The sequence below is a fragment of the Anomalospiza imberbis genome, chromosome 4, assembly GCF_031753505.1.
Source record: "Anomalospiza imberbis isolate Cuckoo-Finch-1a 21T00152 chromosome 4, ASM3175350v1, whole genome shotgun sequence".
Lineage (NCBI taxonomy): Eukaryota > Metazoa > Chordata > Aves > Passeriformes > Viduidae > Anomalospiza > Anomalospiza imberbis.
The window spans coordinates 16,793,030-16,818,870 of NC_089684.1; the positions used below are offsets into that span (position 1 = coordinate 16,793,030).

Genomic DNA, 25,841 nt, shown 5'->3' on the forward strand with positions numbered 1-25,841 from the left:
TTTGAGAGAAGCAGCTATAGTTGCTATAACTATAGCAGCTATAGTCTCACTATAGTTTTTGTATTGTGCATAGATGAAGGAGAAGGAAAACCTAATAATACAATTCAGCCTTCAACTGTCCAGATAGGCTGATTTCCTAAGATCTTTTTTCCTAGCATCTCTTAATCAGGCAAGACTGATTTCTAACTACAGACAGACAAGTATCACTGGCTTTTTATCTCTCCCCTCTGTGCCCAATGTGGGCATCGCATTTTGTGACACTCCCAGAAAATTTTTCATTGTGACAGGTTTGCCTTACAAAGCATCTCAGAAAATGACATTTGCCTCTACTTTCCAAATACAAGAGAGCTTTTGGGCAGGATATACTGTTAGCATCCAGCACTGGTTTCAGCTGTATTTCCACCAAACTCAACGAGAACATTCCCATCAGCTGTAATGACATGTGAATTAATACCCACTGGTTCTGAAATCCCATCCAGCAATTCCCACCTTAAACCACACCAGCATATTTCAGCATGATGTAAATAGAGACCCATGCACATCTCACTACTGTAATTCAACTGAATTTACAGAAACTTTTAAAATCGCATAATCAAGGATGCAAGTACTTCTGAACTAGATTTCACAAAGCTAAGACACACTAATTCCAGCCCTTCAAAGTTCAGGTCTTGAACAAAAAGCTCTCACCAATCACAAGCCCCTCTTCTCTAAAATCACATTTGAAAAATCACATTGCTCATCCTCTGCTTTCTATTTGTTTGAATTAAATAAGCAGTCTACAGAAAAAGAATAAGTCAGCTCTTTGCCACCCACCTTCCTCATGTCACACACACACACTTAATTCCTCTGTCCCAGGGCTAGAGTGCACCTTAGCTTTGTATGCTTTGGCTTTCGGAAGAATGTAAGTTTAAATTACCTGAGGGTACCTCCGAGATACTGGATAAAATTTAGAATGTGGGTTTTTCTCCCTCCCTCGTCACAGCTTTTGCCTTACCCACAGATTACACTTTAATGGGATACATGAGTAAATTATATGGTAGGAAGTACAGAGATGAGGAGAAAAAAACAAGGATTTAAAAGGTAAGGTATGAAGTAATTTCATCAGAATAGCAAGGATAGGTAATTTTTTATTTTTCTAAGAGAAGCATACAGACAATAAGCAACAGCTCCAAAAGTTCAGGAAGTGTTTTTTGTAAGCAAGATCTTACGCCTGTCAAGTTGCCAAGCTATGCTATGATCTTTTGAGAAAAAGCTAGTCAGAGTTAAGGCATTCTCTCTTGTTAAAAGGGTTGAATTTAATACTGTGTATCTTCTCTTGTTACACTCTAGAGGCAGAAAATACATTACCCCACCTTCTACATTGTGAAAACATGGATCCTCCACTCTCAGCTGGTTTTCAGTTCAAATTCAAACAAAACCCAAGTATAGACATTTCAGAGGCTACACCACTCATTACATACAATGGAGTCAGAATTTCATTGCCTTCCCTGTGCTGGCTTCTATACCTGCCCCTTAATGATTCTAGATCAATGTTTCAAGTCCAGAATGCTTTAATACACAAGAGCTACAGGTGTTTCATAGCTGAGAATAAAGCCAATTTTATTTAAATGTGTAGGCAAAAGATAAGAATCTCCTAGTAAGTTCAGAAGTTCCATATGTGCCCTATTACCCCGATTTAACAAGAACATACACTTGTGCTCCATGTTGGGTCAAAATGAGAAAGCATTTTTTTATAGTTCAGGCACAGGTAACCATCTTTTGTATTAAGATACTACAAACTAAGTTTCAGTCTTCATAAGATCACACAGAACAAAGATGCCACAACAGAGGATGGGAGGATGTGCACAGAAGGAATAAAGTAAACATACACACATATTGAAAATATGAGTTATGGGAACTGGGAAGGGAAAGTATCTAATCTGCATGGCCTGAGGAAGGTTAAGTTACAAGCAGACAGGCAAGCAAATGATAAAGTATCTCTGCATCAGTTTCTATCTCATTTTAATCAGAGAGGTTTAAGTCCAGGATGGCTGAAATAATTGAAAAAACTTGTTTAATCACAAACTTATTTCCAAGCTAATATGAAGAAAAACTGGTAATAGTCAAAAGAAATATATTTGATGCAAACAGTAAAAACACAATGTGTCTGACCCTACCCAAAGCAATATGTAAAAATAAATGGAGGGTGGATTTAGTGCAGAATGACTGCTGGTTTTGTAAAGGCATTCTCCTCCAGCTGTCAGCTCAATCCTTTTTCACTTCCTGAAGCTCCCAGTAAAGTTTCTAGCTGCCAGGCACTTAGAATCGTAGAATACCCTGAGCTGGAAGGATCCTACAAGGATCATCAAAGTCCAACTCCTGGCCCTGCCAAGGACCACCCCAAGAGTCACACCTGACTTGAGGTGCCTAAAAGCATTGTCCAAATGCTTCTTGAACTCTGGCAGGCTTGATGCTGTGGCCACTGCCCTGGGAAGACATTCTGGATGAAGATGTTTTAGATATTTCCGAATATCTAACCTACTTGCCACACAGCGCTCGTGTCCTGAACCTATGAAGCCAGCATAATCCCATTTCCTCAGGGGGGCCCTGTGTACCCTAGCAGCCAGACCCACCTGGCCAGCCCCAAGCAGCTCTGCCCAAATCTTACCTCAGTTCCTCCCATCACAAGGACTAATGTGTGCATTTAGCTTTTCATTTCTTAGCTTCACAAAGCTTTAAATTTGAGTCACCCTCAGGCTATCCCCAACCCTTCCAGATACTTACTGCAGCGAGAGGATGTTCCCATCACACACTACTCAGCATCCTAAATGGCATGCTGTGTTTCAAGGCAAGCCAAGTTAGTTTAGAGGACTTACAAATGCACCTTTCCCTATAAAAGAGTTCTCAGAGAGGTATAAGGTGGCATGTTTTTGATTGTAGACAAGACAGGTTTTTAAACACACCCAAAAAATAATCAGCTCATAATTTAAAACAAATATCACCTTAATTTTGACCTTTTTCTGCATTTCTCAATCAAATGGCTCCTATCAGAATTGCTATGTCAGAAAACAACTATGATTCATTTTAAAGAGAGCAAATAAAATGCAAACAAAAACTAGGAATGCATTAATCAGTAACCACTACACACACATAAGTATAGTACACATTAAAAAACGTTACACCAGTTATTCATTAATCAGAGAGTCCAACATCAGTTCTACAAGTCCACCTAATTCCATCAGAGAAGGAAGGAACTGAGCTATTCCTCTATTACAGTAATCATTATCTATCAGCTGAATTACTCCTATACAACCAATGTACCTACACTGAGTATCAAATAAAACAGTCCCCAGAAAGTTGTCTTAAACTACTGACATATGTTTCTTGGCTTGCATAGAAGCACAACATTCAGTTTACAATACAGCATTGCTGAGTTTTGTAGTCTCTACTTACATGTTTGCATAAGCTTAGCCATGAGTCAGGAGCTCATAAGCCTATCATGAAGTTACACAGGTTAACACTGAAAATTGTGAAGTAAGCAGAGTTAGAGCTGTTCTTGCAGTAATCTGTGAATATTAACTCAGTTGGGGGTACCTGCCAATGAATATACTGATATGATTTGAGGATGTGTGTGAGGACATGCTAGGTAAAAAGAGTAGGTGGAGGGAAAAACAAAGGAGCCTCCAAGAACTGATATGAGAGAGCCACAAAACACTGCAGATAAACAGAAGCGTTCTGTTTCTAGCCTGTGCTGATACAAAGCATCCTAAGCTAGGACTCACCTTTATTTGGCTCTACTTTAATATGTTCACATACCTTTTGGTACTGCCCCAATGTGAAGGTTCAGTAAATCTCATAAGGTCCTTGTCACATATTGCCAGACAAACATACAGGTACCCACAGCAACAGTTGTTGCTACAAGTACGAGGGCTAAGGAAACCCAACCCAAAGAAGTACAGGCACAAGGTTCAATACTTGCAGGACAATAATTCTGACCAAATGTGCTAAAAGACATCATCATGATGATTGGTAAGATGATTGGTGAGATAAAGTAACATCCTGACTACTTCAAGATGCTCGACTAAAAGTGTTTGAGTTAACTTGAAGAATCACTTGTCTTTTGCTGATTTATTATAAAATCAAAGAAACAGTGTGATTACACTTCCCTTGCTTTCTCTTTAGAAAAAGACATCCATGAAACCCAGACAAGTCAGCACATATCAATACCTGCACATAGCACAGGAGGCCGTCTCACTTACATTTCCATCATGATTGGGGCAGGAGAGCGGTTTGCCTGCAGCAACAGCAGTGACCGTCTCCAAGATGGAGGACTCCTCAATGCTGTTGTCCGGCGTTCGCTGCAGGACATCCATCAGGTTGGTAATAAAGAAGTTGTTCTGGAGTGCAGAAACCCCTTTCTCTGGCAGAATGGAGGTCTGGCGGCACACGGGGCAAGAAAGGGTTAAGCTATGGGCTGGAATGTAATTCTGTAAACACCTATGGGGAAGTAAGGTGGAAGGAGAAAGAAAGGGAAAGTATCATCAAAGAGGGAAAAAAAACCCCTTTCATCAGTTAAAGAGCTAGTTTGAAATAGTACTACCCCTACTTATAAAAGCACATCAAACAGGCTTCTGAAGCAAAAGTGGTTATGGGGAATGATTTTTCTTCTAAATCTTTTTTTACTCTGCCACATTAAAAAAAAAGTTCAATAAGCAGCCATCATTAAAAGAGTTACATGCCTTTTTTTGAGATATTCATGCAGTTGATCATGATTTCAGACATCCTGCTCACAGGACATTTCATGCAGTAAAAATTTTGAATTTATCTGATAAAGTCTGACAGACATGAAGTTGCATCAAATATTTGAGCCTGTGCCTTTAACTGACTAACCGGTGCTTGACCCTTGTCTTTCCAACAGAATCTCTTTTAATAACTTGTGTTTGTGGGTTTAATGTTTCAGAGGTAAAACATGGTCCAAATAAAACCAAAGGAAATTTTTTCATCTATTTCGATTTGGGAAGTTATTTGGCAGCTACCCAAAATCAACAGAGCTTTTTTTACAACACTGGGAACTACCTGCTAGGTTATCAGAGTTTATGTTAAGGGGAGTTTTGGAAGAAATTTTTGTTTGTATTTGATTGGGAGGGTGGTGTTGGTGTTTTTCAGAAAAAAAAAAATTCACAGAGTATAAACCTGACACAAAAGTTCAGCAATCCTCAATATGCACAATATGCAGCAGGCTGGCCTAGGTGAGACTTAAGGCCACTTTTGGCCTTAGAAATTAAGTTAACACCTGGCTGCGCATGCAACATACAATTACATTAAATAATCCATAGTAAGTATGGTCCTGTAAGCAGAAGAAACTTTGCAGAATGCAGTTCTTAAAGGGAGCAGTGCTGCACCAAATTCCTCATAGGATGCCAACTGAGAAAGTGTGACCTCACACAGCTCCACAGCTCTTGTCCTTTTAAAAGGGTTTTGGATGCACCACTCTTCATCTTCCCCTGGCAGCCCTCCTCCTGACCCCCCAGAAAGGGCTCTGTGAAAGGAAAGCTTAGGCTTTGCACATCAGCACTTCACTGGAAGAGTTCTTCCATCTTCTCTCCATATCCAGATCAGCCTAAGAGGATTACAGTGAAAACCAGAAGCTAACCTTAGGTTTTACACATGAACAGAAGTCAGGAAACATAAGACATGATTGTGAAAATCTTGTCTCACTGACTTCAGTAAGAGTTTCAGTGCTGTCTTTCTGAATGCTGGGATTTCCTGTTGTTCTACAAAAGACCAGTTCATCTGATACAGGCAGAGATCTACATTTTTCTTTCACCCTGAGCAAAGCTAGAGATTCACGCCACAATTCTTGCTAAGAGGTGGAAATCTCCTAAATTAAATAAGTGTTCACACCACATACCATTTATAAACATTCTCCTGCCATTCAATAGACAATCCAGAGTTGCATCCCATCATCAGATTAAGAACTCTAACCACTAATTGTTCAGGTAACTTTTATGCAGGTGCTGTATTTTCTCCACAATTTGATGGATAATGCAACATTAAAGTACCATTATGCATATTCAGTTCTTTCAGCTGAATACAGTAAAAGGCAAGTTGCTGGTTTATCACATCTCTTTCCAGAGAGTTTCCCACTTCAGTCAACCAAACTGCAGAATAATGAAGACATTTAATCTCAGGTTATTAATAATGCATATATTATGTCTAACTCTTGGACATTAAAGGATGGGATAATTACTTATCGGCTTAGTAAATCAACAAAGAATTTTTAAAATAGTTTCTAATTATATGATAACCAGAATAAATTTGAGACCATTAACTAGAGGTCCAAATTCTGGCTATCATCACCTTTCACACTGTAGTAACCGTATTAATTAGTTTAATTAGATTTACTTTTTGTTTACTCATGCATAAAGGGAATGTATTCCAAATATGCCACTGCTGTCTCTTCTTCCTGCCTGCCACAAATGTGTTATTCTACACCCCTGCCTCTTCAGCTTTCCCAGACTTTATCATGCCTTAACACCACATTTACAAGTAGAGGGAAAAGTCCCTGTCCACTAAAGGATGCCTTGTCCTCTGCTTGCAGCAGGACACAAATCCAGAGTTACCAGCATGAGGAAAGGACTTACCTCTCACAGAAAGTGTGCAGGCAGGGAAGTACTTTGGGGTTCTTGTAACGGTCCAGGCATATGCTGCAAATCAGAAACTGCTTGTCAATCTGACGGACCACAGGACTTGGGATGTTGGAGCCTTCACTGGCCATCCTAGACCACTGACATATGGGTCCTGTTCCCTTCTACCCTGCACAGTGCTGGAGCAGAGTGAGGAAAAGAAGAAAAGAAGAAAAGAAGGAAAATGGCTTATAAACTCCATGAAATAACAAAATCATTGACTGATCTACTCATGTTTTATCCTTATGCAGGAATTCATACTTCCATATAAAACCAAATCAAGAAAGAATGAAACTTCTAATATGGTTTATCACAGATGACAGCAAGAGAAACAGTCAGCAACATGTACAATACCTCTGCCTGAGCATTCTGGAAAAGCATGCTGACTCTAGACTGAAAGAGTTACGGGGCTGTCTGGTTTTAAAGAAAATCCATGATAAAAAAATTCTTGAGCCAATAGGTTCAGCCAGTGCTAACAAACATCAGATTTCTTACATCTACAGCATCACTGGCAAAATGCTCAAACTGGAACTGCACCAGCCAAATGGCTGCATCACAGAGTTTGAGAATTATTCACCTAACAATTTTTTTCCCTTGTCGGTGCTGGTATTGCCAAAAATATTGTAGATTTTGACTTCAGGAAACCCCCAAGAAGGAAGCTCCAGAACCAGCCAGCCCCCTGAGAAGAGAATGCTCAAATTCAGCATCACCAGTAGGGATGAGGTAGGCACAATGAAAATCCTCATGATAAAAGAAACAGAGCAAAGAAGAGGCAACTGATAGCCACTGAGAATCGGCAGCGGTACAGTGAAGGATACATGAAGCACATCCAAATAATAAATGCAATAAAAATGTCATTCTAGGCAGAACGAGTAGTAAGTATCATGTTTCTAGGACTGAGGATTCTTCATAATCTGGCATACAAAGCATGAAATAAAAGGCTAAGAAAAAAGTCTACTAACTGTTAGAATTAAAATCGCAGGTTAAAGAGATGGCAGCAGGCTTGGAATGCCTCCTGTCCTGGAACAAGGCACAGGGAGAGAAAAATGTAGGTTCTTTTCAGCTGGAGATACAGATTATAGCCAGTAATAGAATAAAATGTGGAAAGAGAAGACAGGAGGAAAAGGATGGAAGCAACCACAGAAAAAAGTAAACTGCCTGCTAAAATAGTTTAGGAAAACCTGGCAAGCAAAGTCCCCGGCAGGGTGGCCCAGCAGGAACTCCTCTCCATCAGCACTTCTAGCAGGCTGAAGTGCCGGGAGGCGCAGGCATGACTGTCGCAGCACTGAGTTCTGCCAGACCTCCCGCACCCACAGCAGAACCGGGCTCCTCTCCTCTCTGAGCTGCAAGCCCAGCTGGGCTTCTTCTCTGCAGGTACACTCCCCTAAGGAGTCTAACTTCTCCCTAAACAATTTCTACCCCTTTTTAGTTACCCATTTCAGGCAATTTGAGATCTAGCTTGAGGGCAGTTCAGGCTTTCCAAGACAGAAACAACAAGCCCTCTGCGGATCATGCTCAAAGGTCTCTCAATTCCAGAATGCTTTGCATGACCTGTGTAGCATTTTATTGTTAGTGTTACATTAGGTCTTCTTCCTGTGCTTGAATGAATGGCACACTAGTCTGTCAGAACCAATGCTGCTCTTCCTGAGCTGCGTACTGAGCCATACCGGTATGTTTTACTTACTACACCGAGCAAGGGGCTATTTCTAGGATAATGACAGTGATTACGGATCATAAGTCAGCTGTGCTGGCTTCCCTGATAACAGGTTCCTGGGGCATAGCCTCGGTGTTAGCAAATACAGCAGCATGAAGTTATTCACACTTCAAATACCCAACAGCAGTAACTGATATTCAATTCAATGGGAAACACTTATGGCAGGCTCTTTTGTTTCCTTTTTTTCTGAGGAAGGGGAAACTGCAATGATAAAAATTGCTCTAATACTCATATCATGTTTGCTCATATCATGACCCAAAAATGCATGATTTGTGGATTGATATTTGCATGTCTTTTTCATCTTTTTTAATACTTCAAAAAAAATTTCTTTCCCCACAGTAAGATAAAATGTATTACATAAACACAAATTTTCTTCCTATTTAAATGCCAAAAATCACACAGAATAAACCTTAGGAGATCTATTAGCAAAACACGTTACTTTTAAAAAGCTTGAGTTAAAGGTGGCTTTAGAAGAAGTGGAACCAAAATATCTGGCTTTTACAAAACAGGGTAGAAAGACCAGACAATCAAATACCCATTAACATATTCATACATTTGGCAGCATAACATGCAGAACATCAGCATGAAATGAACATAAGTGTTTAAAAAGGAAAATTCATTTCACCGCTTACAGAGCTGTGTTTGTCTCCCACTCCCCAAATGTTAGGGGCAGGGACCCAAATAAAACAGGGAAGATAATCAGAAGCAGAAGGATTTCTTATCAAAAGCATGGTTTCCAAACTGGACACACCAACAGTATAATTTTTTTGTTATAGACTGAACACATACTGGGAAAAGCTGTACTTAAGATATGAAAGAATAGGTCTCCAGTGAATGCTACCTGTTATTTAACAGAAGAAAGTCCTCTAGCAAACAGGTATTGTCTGTATTTCATCTTTCCCTTATCAAGTAAAGCTACATCAGTAAATAGTGCTTGCACAAGAAAATCTGCTTCTGGCTGAAAAAAATATTGATTTAACCTGTTTTTCTTCTTAGTTTTGCACATTCCCCCAAAGTCACGACAAAATCAAGTAATTCTTAGCATTTCATACACAAATCTCATGCCAGCTACTTTATTTTTCAAATGCTCGTGCTTTAGGCTTCGCCAGTGAAAGAAACCATTAATGATCCAGAAATAAGTGCTTTTAATACTCTGTATTTTGTCTGAAATGCAGCAGGCCATGACTGTCATTTATCCCCTATGTTCACATAAATCAGATTTAAAACATGCACCTAGAAACAGAATTTCATCTGTACATTTCAGGCTTTGGCCACTGCCTGGTACAACTTCTCACACAAATAGTCCCTTTAAAAAGATCTTTTGAGAATGAGATTTGCAGGATTCTGCAGCCTCTCTAAGGCAATTCCACCTTTGATGTATTCTCGATGAATGTGATGTAGCTATGAGAAGGATGATTTTGCTCATTTCCTCAATGAAAGCAACTGTACAATCAAAGACTATTTTAAGAAAATCTGGAGATTTTAGACAATGTTTTTGAATTTCACCAGAGTATTTTTTCTGATTTACTGCTATGCTTGCAGCAACCTACATTTTAAATGTATTAGCAGTGGAAGATTTTGCAAAGTAACACTACTTTTACAAGAAAAATGTTCCTTTTTTTAGCAGCATCTTCCAAGCTCAAAAACTACCAGACTGCTTTTCAGAGGTTCATTATGTCTCACAATCCAAATAGAGCAGCTAAAGCGTGAGCTTCGAAAACAGGGCTATCACTTTTCCATGTAGTTACACTTCGTAATTTAAACGTGCAGAGCTAAAGGACTAGGAAACATTGCACCAAACAAGACATAAGCCCCCACCTATTTATCTGTGACACAAACATACACACGCTCAAAACTAAATTCGGGTTCGCTAAACCAAGTGCAGTAAAGGGTTCTGAAATTTACTCCCTTTGTCGCCTTTTTGAGGCTCAAGAATCGCGATACTCCCAGCCACTCCAGAGACAGCATTACTCTTTTTCCTTCTGCTTGGAGATACGATTTTCATTTTAAATAAACTGGACCGCAAAGAAAGGATAAAACAATGGCTCTCTAAGCTAGTGGAAAGCTTTGCCCCGCTATGCTATGCATGCATGCCTTCAGGAAAGCCAGGGTGCGGCCCCACCCATATGAAAGGAACTTCCTATAGCACTGGAAAAGGGGTGGAAAAAAATCAAGTTAGGTATAGCAAATAACAGTTCCAGAAGAGCTGTTTCGGGTAAATAGAGACATGTAATAGAAAAATGCACCCTTTCTACAGGTATCCTCAAATGAGCTCCGGAACTCATGACAATTCTCTATTAGTTTTCCAGTCGAGAAAAGACATTGAGGAATCAAGTAACTGTTCACTTCACAGGATTTTATTCCTAAAAGAGCAGAATTCTGTGTTACGATACACTGCTGTCTCTGAAATCTACCCAGCCAGAGCTGCAACTAGCCTGAAATACAGCCTGAGGAGAACAAATTGCTTGCAGCTTATTCATCCTCTTCTTATCAATGGTATTCACAACCTAGAGGGTCTATTCATGTACTATGAATGAATAGGTTTCCAATGGCAACGTTTCCAAAGGAACAGTTAGGCCTCCAGAGCCATAAGAAAGGGTGGGGAACCTCAATAATGTTGCTTCAAGGACTGGGAGAGCTGAGGCTTTAAAGTCCTTAAAACACATAGATCACCTGTCCACAGTCTGTAGGAATAAAGAACAGATTCAAGCCATTTCTAGCAGCAGCCCCCAGATTAGCCAATACAGAACACACTGAGCAAATTAATAATCAGAACAGCCACACAGTCCACTTGTGTAAAAGGCCTGATAAGCTAAATTTGCATTCTTTCTCTCCCACTCTTGCAATCAGCTTAGTGCCTTGTTTAAAACACAGCAACCCTCTTCATTCTTACAGCATGCAGAAATGTAATGAACAATCAGGGGCCAAACAGGAGCAACCCAGCAGCAGCCACCAGGAATAACACTGAGCAAACTTGAGCATTTCAGACCTACCCATCTTTGTAGAAAAATAGCTTAATCAGTGCAGTGCTGAGGATAAAATCCTTGCAGGGACGGAGCTGCAGTTCCGCAGTAATCCAAACGAACAAACCATCATCTGTTAATATTTCAAGTCTCACGCATAAAACTGCTAAGGAATCCCTATCACAGCACAATCATTATTAGATGCACAAGAGATTTGTGCTCTAAGGAATGATGCTCCATTCCATGAAGAGGACAGGTGGAAAGAAAAATGGAAGAATAAGAGGAGGCCCAGTGAAGTCGTCATGAATTTTTTTTCCTCCCTGGGTCATTTACAAGTGGGAGACCCCTTCAGGATTCAAACCAATCAATCTTTATTTAGCACATCTTTTTCTCACTCAGCCTGTGTAGAAAGACTGCAGCAAATGGTGCAAGGGATTGTGGGATGGGGATGCAGCAGAGAGCTGCAACCAGATTCGCTGGGTTCTTTTTTTTTTTCCTCCCTACTCAGCAATCAGCTGTTCCGAGGCTCGGAGCATGGCCATTGAATTTGGTCACCAGAATGTTATTACAGGATTAGCAGGCGGAGACAGCTACCACTGTGCATCTGGCATGTCAATGCCGCTAAGAAATACATATGCAAATACTACTCACAAATCGGAAAAGGATTTAACTCTGAAGGACAGAGTAAATATTACATAACATCCATTACCAGGACAGATGCCAGAGATAAAACGAAAGCACTTTCGTTTATAAAGTTTAACACTTAATGATTCCACTCAGATTTTTCCAGGATTCTGGGTTGGAATGTAATTTTTCCCTGCTCCAACTTTTAGAAGCAACAAAAGACCCCACAAACGCTCTTTGTCTCTCTCCAGATGTTTAAAGCAGAAGCAAAAGCCTCTCCAGAAAAGTGTGCTACTGACACACAAACCAGCAGCAGCTTCTTCTACTACAGAGCCATATATTTGATCTGACTCAGTCTCAAGTCAAATATTCAAGGCAGCAATAGTAAACTCATATTCAAGGAATTTGAGAATCAAGGCTAACAGACTGTTCAACTTTTCTATAAACATGAATGCAAAGGTATATTATCATAGTTAATCTATTTACTTGCTTACATTTTTTTTAATTCACAGATCAACTCTGATTTTACTAGGCTGTTACCAAAGAAATAAAAATCTTGGTGCCTGCTATTTTTCATCTATGCAGAGAACCTTGTTAAAAAGATGCTTGTGAATACACAGACACCACTAAGTAAAGCAACACAGAATTAGCTTTGTCTTCCAGTATAACAGCTGGTGGGTTTTGCAGACAAGGTAGCATTTGCATCTCTAAATACAGTGTATCTTTTCTTTTGAAAAAAACAAATCATATGCAAGTATTTCAGCTAACTGAGGCTAACAAAGCTCCCCACAAATAAAGGAACACAAAGCACCATTTGCATCAATAAGAAAACACGTGGGGCTTAAATACTCTCTTTGCTATCCTGACTTAATTAGGACAGATATAGATATTTTAGAAGTTTAAAATGTTGTCCCAAGCTCTTTAAGCACAGAGTCCAGATAATATTTATTCCATTCTTGAATTTATGCGTTAGGTAGTATTAATAATCATGTAGTGTGACTGAATTGTAATCTAAACTCCTGTTGAAAATACAAATTCGGCACACATCCTTTACTTTGCACTTGGCGATCATTTAGCCAGATCATTTTATGCATCAGGCAGATCCAGCCTGGTTTCCCTGGACAATATGCCCACAGGGTAAAGGCATGTTGTAATCCAGTTTATAACCTGAAATGAAACATCAGGCAGCGTGTGTGCATGTATTAGGATTTGGGGTGCCTGTGCCAAAATACTGCCCCTCTAACTCCCTTAAAATGTGCGGAACTCAATCAAAAAGAGAGCACAAGGTATGTTTCATTTTAGCTCCAACATTCAGGAGCAGCAGGATTCACAGTTTAAAAGAAAGCCAGAGATTTCAGGCATGTTTTTGGAGAGGTAGATTTTTTTATCTTTGGTTCGGGGAGTTTTTTGGTTTTCTTTTTAAACTGTCTGGGGAATCCCTATTGCAAAGAACAAGCAAAAGATTTCACTCCCACAGCAAGAAGATGCAAGGCTTTTATTTCTGCCAGTGGAACAAAGACACTTAAAACAAAAATTAAGTGATAAAATTCAGGAGCGTCACCCCCAGAACTGAAGTGGAAGACTGTCGGACAGAAGCATGCAGACATAATTTAGTCGCTTGCTTTCCCTTGCTCATTTCTAACACTGCATTTACATACACTAAAACAGAATGACCAGTATCACTCAAATTACTATTTCCATTTATAGTCAGTAGTAAGGACTAAATACCCCTCAGAACTGACCCCATAACATACCTCATGGCCAAAGGAGACTGCTGGAGCCACAGCTGCAGCCACTCTGATAGGGAAATACACCTCCAAATGAGAGATTCCTTCAAAGTGCTGTACTCTTACAATTAACTCGGAGAAGCTGCCTGCTGACAATGAGCTGATACTCCACAAATTATCCTGCTTCTTCAATAGAACAAAAACGTGCTACTGTGGCAAGGAAACTGAGACAAAATGCATAGCATTTCCCTGAGATTTTTCTTGTTCCGTGCTGATATGTGGGTTTCTTCTCCTTAGTGAGGAGGAAATTGGTTCAGTCTTGCACTTTACCCCCCATAGCAATTACAACCAGACTCATTCAAATAGGTTTACTGTATGTGTATTTCTTTTGTGCTGGGAGATGGGGGTGGGGGTGGTCATTATATGCTTTGTTTTGTTTGTTGTTTTTCTGGTTTTGTTTAAAAAAATAAGCTACTTTTCCTCAGAAAATTGCTGCATTTTATTGTTGCTGTTGACTTATCTGTGTCACTGCTGACTACAGAAGAAAGGTCTGGAGAAGAAAATATATAGTACATGCCATCTTCATAGTGCCATGGAAGAGTGATCTAACTTCTGTTGTCATCCTCTGTAAATGTCCTGGGTTTTGAATAACTTATGGTTTTCCCTGTTCCAAACACAACCTGAATTCATTTTCTTAGGGAGGCCATGATTAGTAAGCTATCAAAAAACCTCACAGTTAACTTACAGGTAGATACTGATAATATTAAATAAGTCATCCAAACACTCCAAATTAAGATTAATGGTCTGCACTGAAGCCTACACTATAAACTGACTTAAGGGAGAATAATCTAGCTCACCCTGCTGTACAAAAGAGATTTTAAGGTCAGCAGAAAAAAATATTGGGTTAGTTCAAACTAAATGACCAGCTAATATAGTCCTGGCAATTCAGGCTGACTGAAAAGTAAGAGATGTGAGCGACCAGAAATCAATTACCCAAAGCCAACATGTTGGAAATGAGGATTAGTTTAGGAACACAAATATAGGATAGGATTGTCACCAGAGGACACAAGGAAAAACGAAGCACCACAGCTATGGTCATGATGAAGAGACTAATTTATTTCCTCTGACTCCAGTCATTTATAGTTCTCAAAAGGTGCCAATGGATTGGAGGGTGAACGTGCCACCTCTCCAACGACACTGGACAAACTACCAGTACATCAAATTTCTCCACGTCTATGAAAGAATGCAAAATAATAGGTTGTTTACAGAAAGTTGTGTGAGAAAGTTTTCTACAAGAATGTAAACTCAGAAGGCTTTAGAAAATCCTAAGAAATCAGGGTGACATAGGATGGGCTGTTACAGCCATCACACAGCTCCACACATCCCTAATTTGACCCTGGTGCCAGGAGAGCAAGTGGAATGAAACAGCCAAGCTTTGTCATTGTGAAGCCATGCCCACAACCAGGAATCAAGGGGCCTAAGCCTTCCTTAGGAGCCGGTGGCCTTTCCCTTTCACCACTGTGGCTGTGAACCCACACAGACCCAGCAGCTTCTGGAGAGCAAGTGCAACTTCCAGCCCTCACTCCACATTCTCCAACAGTCCAGGCTGTAGCTCACACCATCTGAGAACAGCAACAGCTTCCTCCCACTGTGGGTTTGTAGCCAGAGGGCATGTCTGCCCCAAAAGGAGCTCTGCTAGGTCCTGGTTCCTTCCCATCAGCCACAGCCATGAGCCATGGTCACTCCCTCATCTTATGATCCAGCAGAGCAGATGCTTTTTCCCAAAGCTTGTGATCCAACACAAGGGATTTGTCATAGCCTGGGAGGCAAACAACTTGAAAGGTTTGCCTGGGATGTAATGCTGGCCTGCTGGAAACTTTCCCAGCAGCCCAGCACCCATCCTCCTATGACTCTGCCACGTTCTTTTATTTCCTTCTACCTTCTGCTTATGCCTGGTTTAGCTTGCCAAGGTTGCGGCTTTTGCAGCACAACTGCAGCACGGCTGGGACAGCCTGGCCTCCCTGCTCAGCCAGCCTGAGCCTTTCTGGCAAGACTGCACTTCCTGCCTCTCTCCATCACTGAAGTTGCAAGTCAGGCAGCACCAGACACAAACTGCTTTTCTCCCCTCCGTGTTATTCTCTCTCTTCCCCCTATTGCCATTGATGTGGCACTGCAGCCACCAGAAACAAGCTCTGTATTCTGGCATTCCTTCTGCACAGCAATGGGCTGACCTTCAGTATCACTGTCAGATGCAGATGTCATGAATTAGATTTTTTTAAAGTAGTTTTCAGCTGCTGAAGGCACAGGAATAACAGGAATAGAAGCCACAGCTACAAATTAAAGCCTTGCTTAATAGTATTACACATTTAATGGTTTATTCTTTTTTCTTCCTCCTTTCCCCATCTTGTAATCAAAGCTTACAAAAGGGTGAGACCCTGAAACATGGGTGGACCTCTTAAGACATCAAAATACTAATGCTTCATGGTCCAGTTTGTGGAGGGAAGGTTATGACTGGCATCTAATACCCACGTTTCTTCTCTCTCTTCATCCCCACAACTTGTACCTTCTCCACCCCTGCTTGGAGATGACTAGTCCTGCTTCTATCCCCAGAGACCCCATCTCCCAGCTGTCCTGTCCTTGGATGGAGAGGGGACCTACTGGTGGCTGCACTGCACACACCAAGGGACAAGTCTGGCAGGTTAGAGCTTGTGTGATCACACAGTCATCACCAACTGAAAGGTTATTTGTCTGACTCAGGTTTTCAAGACTTCTTTTTGAGTCAAGGCCTTGCACAATAAATTCCAAAACAGCTGGAACACACTAAATTTACTGCATGTGAGAGGACAATGCATGAATGGGCATCCATGAATCCTCAACCAAATACCCCAAATTCTCAAAAATGAGATTTCAAAGAGAAGGGGTAGGAAATGAATGGAAAGGACACACCAAGGGAAAGAACAGGATAAAAGTATCAGGTTAAATTACAGCATCAGAATTGTAATTTAGGGCCCTTTCCATGTTTTAATAAAATGTCATATTCTCAGGTGAGCTCCTAAAAAAGTCAGCAGTAAGGTATGTCAAAGTAATTATTTCAGGGACTAGATGTTGTACAGTCATAAGTAAAAGAATTTTAGATTGTATACTTGCCACCCAAAGCAGTAAGTCAGAGCATCTCTACTGAAAAAAACCCTACCCTGACTACCAGTACTGTTACTACCACCCTTAGAATTGCACATTTTTGACTCTCTAGGTCTACCTGTTTTGTGAACAGACAGGTCTCTGTTCAGCCTTTATAGGTACACAGGCTCGAATAAAACCAAGCTGAACTGACAAATAATTAAAACTGCATATCAAAACACTACCACTTCCATAAACAACTGCTGTGAAACGTTACTTGAAATAAAAGTGCTTCATGAAGACTCCACAGTAATTACTGTTAACACTTCCAGGTGCAGGAAAAGAGGCAATAGAGCAAAAAGAAGGAGGCTGATCAGGAATCTATTTGGAAAAAGGTCCCTGGTCTTTTCTACATACTGTTAGATATAAGATATGCTGAAAAATGCTCTAGGCATTTTCTTCAGAGTTGCTGAGCAACAGGGAAAAAATGCAAGCAGAAAATGCTCAGTGCTTTTGATACTGAGCTGTGTGATGAAAATTGTAGAGACCATTCCCTCCACTTCCTCCTGAGACTGGATCTGCCCCACGCTGCATGCCCACTGCAGCTCTCACTTTAGCAGAGGTAACACACTTCAGGTGCTGGAGTTTAGTCACATATTCTCTGATGACCACCAGGAAGTTACTCTGCTGTTTCCATTTAATTCAGTAGGATTCTGGTGAACTAGCATTAAGTTCAAATCAACAAAGGAGAAGGTAGCACTCGGCAATCACTACAAGCCATGTAACTTCTTCATAAAATTAACTAAGGAGAGTGCCAACCCTTTAGAATGTTTTTCTTGCAGTCTTCAAAACTCCCACTCCCAATCAAATATAACAGATGAAACACAAACCAGAAGGTAAAGAAACTCAAACCACCTTAGGTGTCTCACAGCAAGAAACAGGAGATAGAATCTAAGTATTAAAAAAAGCAAAAATTGAGGCAGAAAGGGAAGGAATTATCATCTTCTTAGCACAAAAACACATTCTTGGGCTAAGGACTAAGGAGGGAGAAAAAAGAGCCCCTCTCCAGCATGTGAACAGCCCGAAATCAGGTTCACATCCTCTGTAACATTTATATTGTTTAAATACAAAATATTGGTTGCTGCCTCTCCATATTTACCTTAGCTGTTGAACAGTACCCACCTCATTTTCTTGTCCACAGCCCAGCAGCAATGTTAACTTCTGTATCTGCCAAATCTTCTTCTGAACCAAAACAGCTTTCAAAAACACAGCAATAACTCTAAACATGTATATCGTCCTTGGGTTCAGAGAAAACCTTGCTCAAGCATTAAGCGGCAGGCAGAAGTTTACCCAGGCAGGCTCTTTATGTTGGCAAAAGTGCAATGCTGAACTTTCACAGCAAGTAGGTAAACACATAGTTATGTGCAGCAGGTAGTCTGGCAGCACTAGCAGTAGTGAGAAACAATGTCAGGACAACCTTGGCAAAAGGAGCTCTGTGGGTTTTAACAATGGTTGTGGGCACAGGAGCTGAACAGACCAAACAACCACAGCAAAAAGCCATCTACAGCTCTCGGTGGGAGCTCAAAGTGCACAGAGCTCAAGCGTGCCAGCTGTGACGCTGTGTCCTCCACCTCCACACTCACAAGGACACTCTATTTGACTTTCCAGCAGTCAGTTCCAGCAGTTCAAAACTTGGAAACACCCAATGGCTAAACTTCACCCAGTAAACATCCCAGTCCTCAGCAAGGGCACTCATTTGCTGATTGCATGCCAGTGCTCCTATTTAAACAACTGTTGTTATTGGAAATAGCTGAAACCTTTCTACAGCAGGGATTAAGTGCTCCCTGCACCTTGTGCCTTGCCTGCAGGAATGCACCAATTCCCAGCATGTGCTTCCACAGCAGTTCTACCACAGCCACAGTAACATGCGTTATCTGCCTGCAATGTTCACCAAACCCCTGTGTGGGCAGGATCCCCAGACAGTCCTTCCATGCAGCCGCTCTGGCTCAGCCCAGATTTTCCTCGAGCTTTCTCCCCACGGTACAAGATTTTATACATGACACAAAGCTGTCTGCCTTTACCCTTCATCTCCAAAAACAACTCACCTAAGCTTCCTCTTAGACATCTCTTGCAGGTTCAGGCCAGATGCCCAAAGGCCCTTACAGGGCATTGCCAGGATGTTCATAAGCAAATGCTCAGCTCTGATGTAGGTTAGATTTGTGCAAAAATTACATTCTCAGGAGACCTTGTACATACACTCCTGCATGAATGTCAGTCTTTTCAACTGGCACCACAACTTAGGAAGCAACAGCTAATGAAAGAGGAGAAAAGCAGAACCACTCATATGCACAATTTTAAGACTCTCCCAAGCTGAACTGAGATATACAGGACATTCATTTCTACATGAAAACGCATCCACTTTACATTAGAGGAAAACCAGTCCATTTTTGTGTACATGACAAGCAAATTAGGAGACAGTATAGAAAACTATAATATAACAAACGTGAATGCATCTGTCTGTTTAAACAAAAAAAGGCACTTGGGAAAAAAAATCTGGCATCAGGAGAGATAAGAACAATAGTGTCTTAAATCAATCACATTATCACTTGGATTGTGATAGCACCTGGAGATCTCTTTCAAGTACCAGAGCACTGCTGCAATAGGCACCTGTGACACAGCATACAAGCTCCTTTACAAACATAGGTAGCCTGTATCTAGGCCAAAAACAGACTGTCGTTATGTGACTGCATCTGTGACACTAAGTACTTTCTACACTACGAAGTAAGTTTGCATAGCCAGCCATCAATTTAGATAAGGACTATCTTTGTAAAGAAAGAGGCTGAAGACAGTGGCTTATATAGCATGAAACTCTTGCAGTTTCATAGGAGCAGATCTTAGCATACTCTTTCCTTTGCAAACTCTATCAGTGGATATAAACTGCCTGAGATTTTAGAAACAGTCCTTGTGATAACTGTGACAAAATGCACCATGTTTTTTACTGAAACAGATTATACATTGAGAAATCCTAGTGGAAAACCAGTTACAAACAGGACATGAAGACAACCCTACTTCAGGTACTGAAGTTCTCTGTTGGGATCCATCCCCATACAGGCCACCAACTGTTGGCATCAGTGCTTGGCACCAATAGACCATGGATGGGAACTGACTGTCACTGTTAGTTTATTATCTTACTGTAAGACTTCTATACCTTCTCTCTGTGAGCTCTCACAGGCAGCTCCTCACAACACTGACTCCTTTTCTCTTTCTTCTGCACAGCTGCCTGACCCTTTCTGTCCCTATCACTACTGCCTGACCCTTTTTGTCCCTAGCAGACATACTAACCCTTACTGTCCCTAACATGAACACCTGACCCTTTCTGTCCCTAGCAGTACATACCAACCCTTACTGTCCCTAACATGAACACCTGACCCTTTCTGTCCCTAGCAGACATACTAACCCTTACTGTCCCTAACATGAACACCTGACCCTTTCTGTCCCTAGCAGCACATACTAACCCCTGCTGTCCCTAACATGAACACCTGACCTTTTCTGTCCCTAGCAGCACATACTAACCCTTACTGTCCCTAACATGAACACCTGACCCTTTCTGTCCCTAGCAGACATACTAACCCTTACTGTCCCTAGCATGACCACCTGACCTTTACTCCTCACAGCAGCACAACCAACTGACTCCAACTCTCCTCTCACCCAGCTAACCCACCCTTTTATAACACCCATCCTTACTGGACACAGCTGCACCCTATTAAGGGCAGGCCTTATTGGACATAGCTGTGACCTATTAAGGACAGGCTGGTTCCTACTCTTTGGTAATTAGTACAGCTACAACTCCTCAAGGGTGAGATTGCCTTCAGCACTATCTCTGTTCTCCTACAAATCCATCCTCCCACACTTCTCCAACTCAGATTCCACAATAAGCAGCTCTTAGGATGTATTTCAAATAACTTAAATGCTTTTGGAAGGTTGATGAAACAGTAGTCATTAGGTTTTTGGCAGGTGGAGTCCAGTTGAGTTAAATTTTATTCACGATGTATTGTTTCTTCAGTATTTGTATCAATTGCTTCTTACTATTCCTTTTTAAAGACCATAGAGGAGAAGCCTCTTTTGTGGACACCAGTAATGTGCTGGATAATTCTTCACCCTGTAAGCTGTGAATCCCATTGTCCAGGATGCTGCAGTTGTTAATATTTTACAGACATTCCAGGAGAGTGGGACAAATGGAATTTATTAAATACATAAATTTATTAAATACACCACCTCTACCAGGAGCTGAATTGGAAGCACAAATCATTGAAAACAGAAGATCATTCTGAAAAGTACCACGATATCTCTGATTCATTCTTGTGCTCTCATGTAGGCATCTCCTGCCAGCAACCATCCAAATTATAAGGCTAGGCTAGATTTACTTTTGATTTGACCCCGAAAAACCTTCAAATTACTCAGAGCAGACATCACAGGAGCCGTCATAGTAGCCACTCCCTTTTGGCATAGTTAATGGCCATGAATGGCTTTACAGGGCTGCTTCTATCACTTTGCAAAGCTGGGCCATTTAGGGATGTCAGGTGAAATGAATCCCTCAGACATCTGCCTTATTACACCACTGTTGCATGAGGAATGCCTCTCAGGGCCACAGAGTAGCTTCAGCAGGTACACTCATTCCAAGTCATACAAACAAGACTTCCAACAATGGTGAAAGACTAAGCAGAGTCTCTGCTCTCCAAGCAGAGAACCCTTTTATAGTGAAAACAATAATAACCAAGCACTTCTTTTCCCCTTCCTCTTACCTTTCAAAATATACTTCATCCTTAAGAAAAAGAAGATACTTCCAGTGATACTTCCTTTTTCTGGTTTTTCTGTATAAGTACTATTCATGTATAGCTATTATATATTATATAATGTGTACAGGTATTATTAATGTATTAAGCAATGTCATAGAGCTTGGGGAAATGATGCCTTGATCGCAATCCTGGTTCTTCTCATTTAAAAGTTGCCCACCTTCATCATCAGAGGTCCCTTCAGACAGTGCACATCTTCAGAGCAGGCTGTTCAGAGAATAAAGGCCACCATTCAGGAGCACAGATAAAAACCCATCCCAACAGTTAAATATGGAAAGAAATCTTCCTGCTTTTACAATTAACTGTATTCAAGACTGTGTAGTATGTCAGCTTCTGCTAAGATGAACAAAAATTTTAAACTGTGCCAACAGAGGAAATAGAACTACTTTTTTTTTTTTTTTTTGCAAATCCACCTTAATATACACAAACATTTTTGCATGCTCTAATCTAGTCTGGTTTTTAACTAAGTTTTATAGGATGGAATAGTAAAATCTAATTAGAATGAGGAAGCTAAAGGATGAGGAGATTCTCTGCCTACACAGAACAGGTAGTGCAGTTCTTATAGAAAAAGCCTCCAATACTTTGCCTTCTTTTTCTATGTAATAAGGGGTTGCACTTATCTCTACTGAGAGGTTTTAAGTCAAGGATTACTTTTGTAAATTATTGAAAAATTATTTGTCTTTAATTAGGAACTAAGTATCTCAGAGCATGTTTGTATTTTACAATCTAAATTTATTTCCAGCTGTTTTAGATGCAAAACAAAAAGTTATCACTGCTTATTTGATAAATAGAATGAAATCTTCACGGTGCAACACTTTCTTATGTTTTCTGAGCTGAGATACACAAATACCAGTTGTTCCCAAAACTACTCAGAGCCGACTAAGAATTACATAACAAGAGAAGAACCGGTTCTTTGAAGAAACTGGGTCCAATAAAACTTAAAAGCCCTTTGGAAAGACCACATATTAACCCATAATGTGGTACTGTGTCAGAGTAACACTCAAGAGAAAAAAACATCATCAGATGCTATGAAATAATCTGTGGCTCTACCTGACATGTTGGCCCTAGTACAATTCAGCACAGTGTAATTACTTGAATCACAGAATCACAAGGTTGGACGAGACCTTCAAGATCATCAAGTCCAACCCCTTCCCTAACACCTCAACTAAATCGTGGCACTGACGCCACATCCAGTCTTTTTTTAAACACATCTAGGGATGGTGACTCTACCACCTCCCCGGGCAGACCATTCCAGTACTTTATTTTGATATCTAGTCCTTTCCAGTTCTAGATATCAAATTAAATCTGCTTTCAAGATAAAAAAACAACTAAAGAAAACCAACTAAAAAAACCTAAAAACAAAAACCAGCACCTGCAGAGGCTTATCTTGTGGGAGTTAATCCCTGAAGGTTTACATTAACACACCAAAAGAGGGATTACAGGAGAGAAAGTTGTAGAAGGGAATTTCATGAATACTGTTTCCTCACTGGAAAAGGAACAGAAAAAGCAAAACCAAATCAAAAAACCGTGTGCATGCAGAGAAACATGGCAGCTTTTCCTCTTCATGAGTTTATGTATGCTGTAAATGGCTTGTTCCTCAGTCCTGCATTTTCATTCCTGGTGGTCATTTTAGTTCCTGAGGAAATTTTAAGTAGAGGGATTTACAATATTTGCAACTTACAGCTGTTCACAGAAGAACTGGGGGGTCCCAAAGACATCATTGAAACTGCTGACACCTGCTCTTTTGGAAGTCCCATTTCTCACAAAATATGCAAGCTCTCTAATAGTACAGATCATGGGCCAAATATGGTCGGGGCTAAATATGGGACACTTACTGTCTCTCCAAGGACCACTACAGAGATTAATGCATTCAGAGGCATACAAACCCCACAATTGTTGGGACCTTTTCAAGAACATTTCCAAGTTCAGCACAATCTTTTGAGTGCAATCTGTTGTTGCTCTGTAAGTAATTGTTTCAAGTGAATTTGCTCAAGATTCCATCACTGCTTCAGAGGGCTTTTGTTCTACAAAGGTGAAGGAACATTTTGCACTTTTGTGTTTTCATACTATTCAGAGTTATGTAGTTCAAAATAATATGAACACTGTTATTTCCTTGCTAAATCAACTCCTGAGCACTTCACAAAACTGGTAGATATCACACACCTTCAAGCTCACAAATAACCAGGTCCTGCTGAGCTTTGATGTAGGAGGAGGCAGGAACAGTACAGATCCTCACAGGGACTAAAACTTTTTTTAAGCCATCAGTCCAAGCATGACAAATTTCCAAATTACACATTCATTGAAGGAGTATCCTCAAATCTAGCATTCAAAACCCATTAAAAAAAAAAAAAGAAAAAGAAAAAAAAAAGTGGGATTGTCACTCTTTGTTTCCAGAACTACAAGAAAAAAATCAAGAACAGAAGCTCATGGCAGCACAAAACAAATAGCTTTCCATGACAAAAGAACAGAAAGTCACCCATAAATAAACTGATCATACACATGTTTAGGCAGACTAATAACACTTAGACAAATAAATCCATACTGGATTAGGAGCAAGCAAATTGCTGAACAGTCATCTCAAGCATTTAAAATCTGATCAAACATAATTGCATCTACTTCAATCCGTATGTCTCTTTCACAAAGAGCATCCACCTTGGCATAAGGACTGAAAATCACCATCCATGTAATTAACTACTCCTACAGTGCATCCAAAACTGACAATATTCAGATGGTTTTAAAGTGAGACAGAACGAATAATAATTTTACACATAAGTAAAAGTACTGTCCATAAAAAGCAGGGTTGTTTGGAGTTCTTCCAGGGGAATATTAAGTATGTATGTGATTACAGTAAATTTTTAAGTAATTTCTCTTCTCCTAGTGTCAGGGCATATTCTTAAGTTATTACCACCTAGATTTAATATTCAACAATAAATCATCACAGCCATTTCAGCATGAGTTTCTTTTGATGCTTGTGTTAGCAGGGTCACCATGTAATGTAAGAAGTGCCAGAATACAAGCTGCTAACATTTTTCACGTGTCTATGATTAGTCTCTTCTTAATTTAGCTGTGCCTCTTTTAACCCTACTGCAACTAGACAGTGGCCAGATGGATAGATCCAGCCAACATCTACCTGCTATGTCTACCTGTTCAGTACCTCAAGAACTGTATTTCATTTGCATTTCCAATTTCAATTCTTCCTTTTGAATGAGATTTGCCTCTGAGTTTTTGTCCTAAAGTCCAGCTAGCAAGTAGGAAGGCTACCTGGTTGCCAGCAGACTTCTCAGCTGACTAGATCCTTGGCTGTCCCTACACAGAACATTAGTGACAAGTTACATCATCTGTTTCACTGTATGGTATTCCAGTTATAAACTGTTATTTCTGATCAAGCTACATTACTGACTTCCAGCTAAAATCACCTTTCAAAATAAGTGATGTCCAATCTAAATATAACCAGGAACCCCAATTATTAGGAGTGACATGCAATATGTCTACAGATTGTGGACAGAAAATGTTTAGACAGTCTGTGGTAGAAAAGCAAGGCAAATGCCTTTAATGTTACAATTTATACAATAAATATTTATCTAGTTAAACCACAGAAATAAAACATGGTCTTTATAGAAATAAGACCATTCAGAAAGTTTGACATGAAATGCCATTTTCATTTCTCCAAAGGCCAGCCTGAGCTTTGTTCAGTGGAAGGCATTCTTTATTTCAGTTGATCAAAAACAAAAAGGAAGAAAAAAGATCTAGTGCACAAAACAGGAATTCTTCCAAATTTCATTTGTTAAGTGTTTGCAATCAAGCAGCTTTTCCCTCTACAGACATGTTAATACAAACCTTACAACACACCAAGGGACTGCCTGCAACCCATTCATGTCACATAACAAACAGAAGAGCATGTCCAATTCTAACAGAAGGATCATGTCTTGAAAAGTAACTTATCAAAAATGGAGATTTAGAGAGGTGAAGCGCATTTATGTGACTGTTAAGCCCTGTTCTTTTCCCTCCACTATTTTAAAAACCTCTAAATAGTTCTTTCCTTTCCTATATTTCTTTCAACAAATATTGATTTTTGTTTTCAGTCTAGTTTTTTTAACAGCTCATGCCATGCATTTCACATGGTTAGCTCTCCCCACCTTTGGATTTTTATCAGGAAATATTACAGAAAACATAAGAAT

At 40.2% G+C, this 25,841-nt stretch overlaps 1 protein-coding gene across 13 annotated transcripts in view; it reads right to left on the reverse strand.

Annotated features, from left to right (window-relative positions):
* TRIM2 (tripartite motif containing 2) overlaps positions 1-25,841 on the reverse strand; it is an 88,659-nt gene that overhangs the window by 30,794 nt on the left and 32,024 nt on the right. For 7 of the 13 annotated variants that reach the window (XM_068187258.1, XM_068187251.1, XM_068187265.1 and 4 more), the window contains exons 2-3: positions 6,624-6,805; positions 4,239-4,476 (exon numbers count right to left, since the gene is read on the reverse strand). In XM_068187258.1, the coding sequence (XP_068043359.1) occupies positions 4,239-4,476; positions 6,624-6,757 (372 nt within the window). In that variant the 5' untranslated portion in view covers positions 6,758-6,805. Of the gene's footprint in view, positions 1-4,238; positions 4,477-6,623; positions 6,806-7,627; positions 7,686-11,372; positions 12,261-17,992; positions 18,204-25,841 lie in introns of those variants that run through there. The other 6 variants (XM_068187259.1, XM_068187256.1, XM_068187255.1 and 3 more) reach the window with 6 other exon arrangements.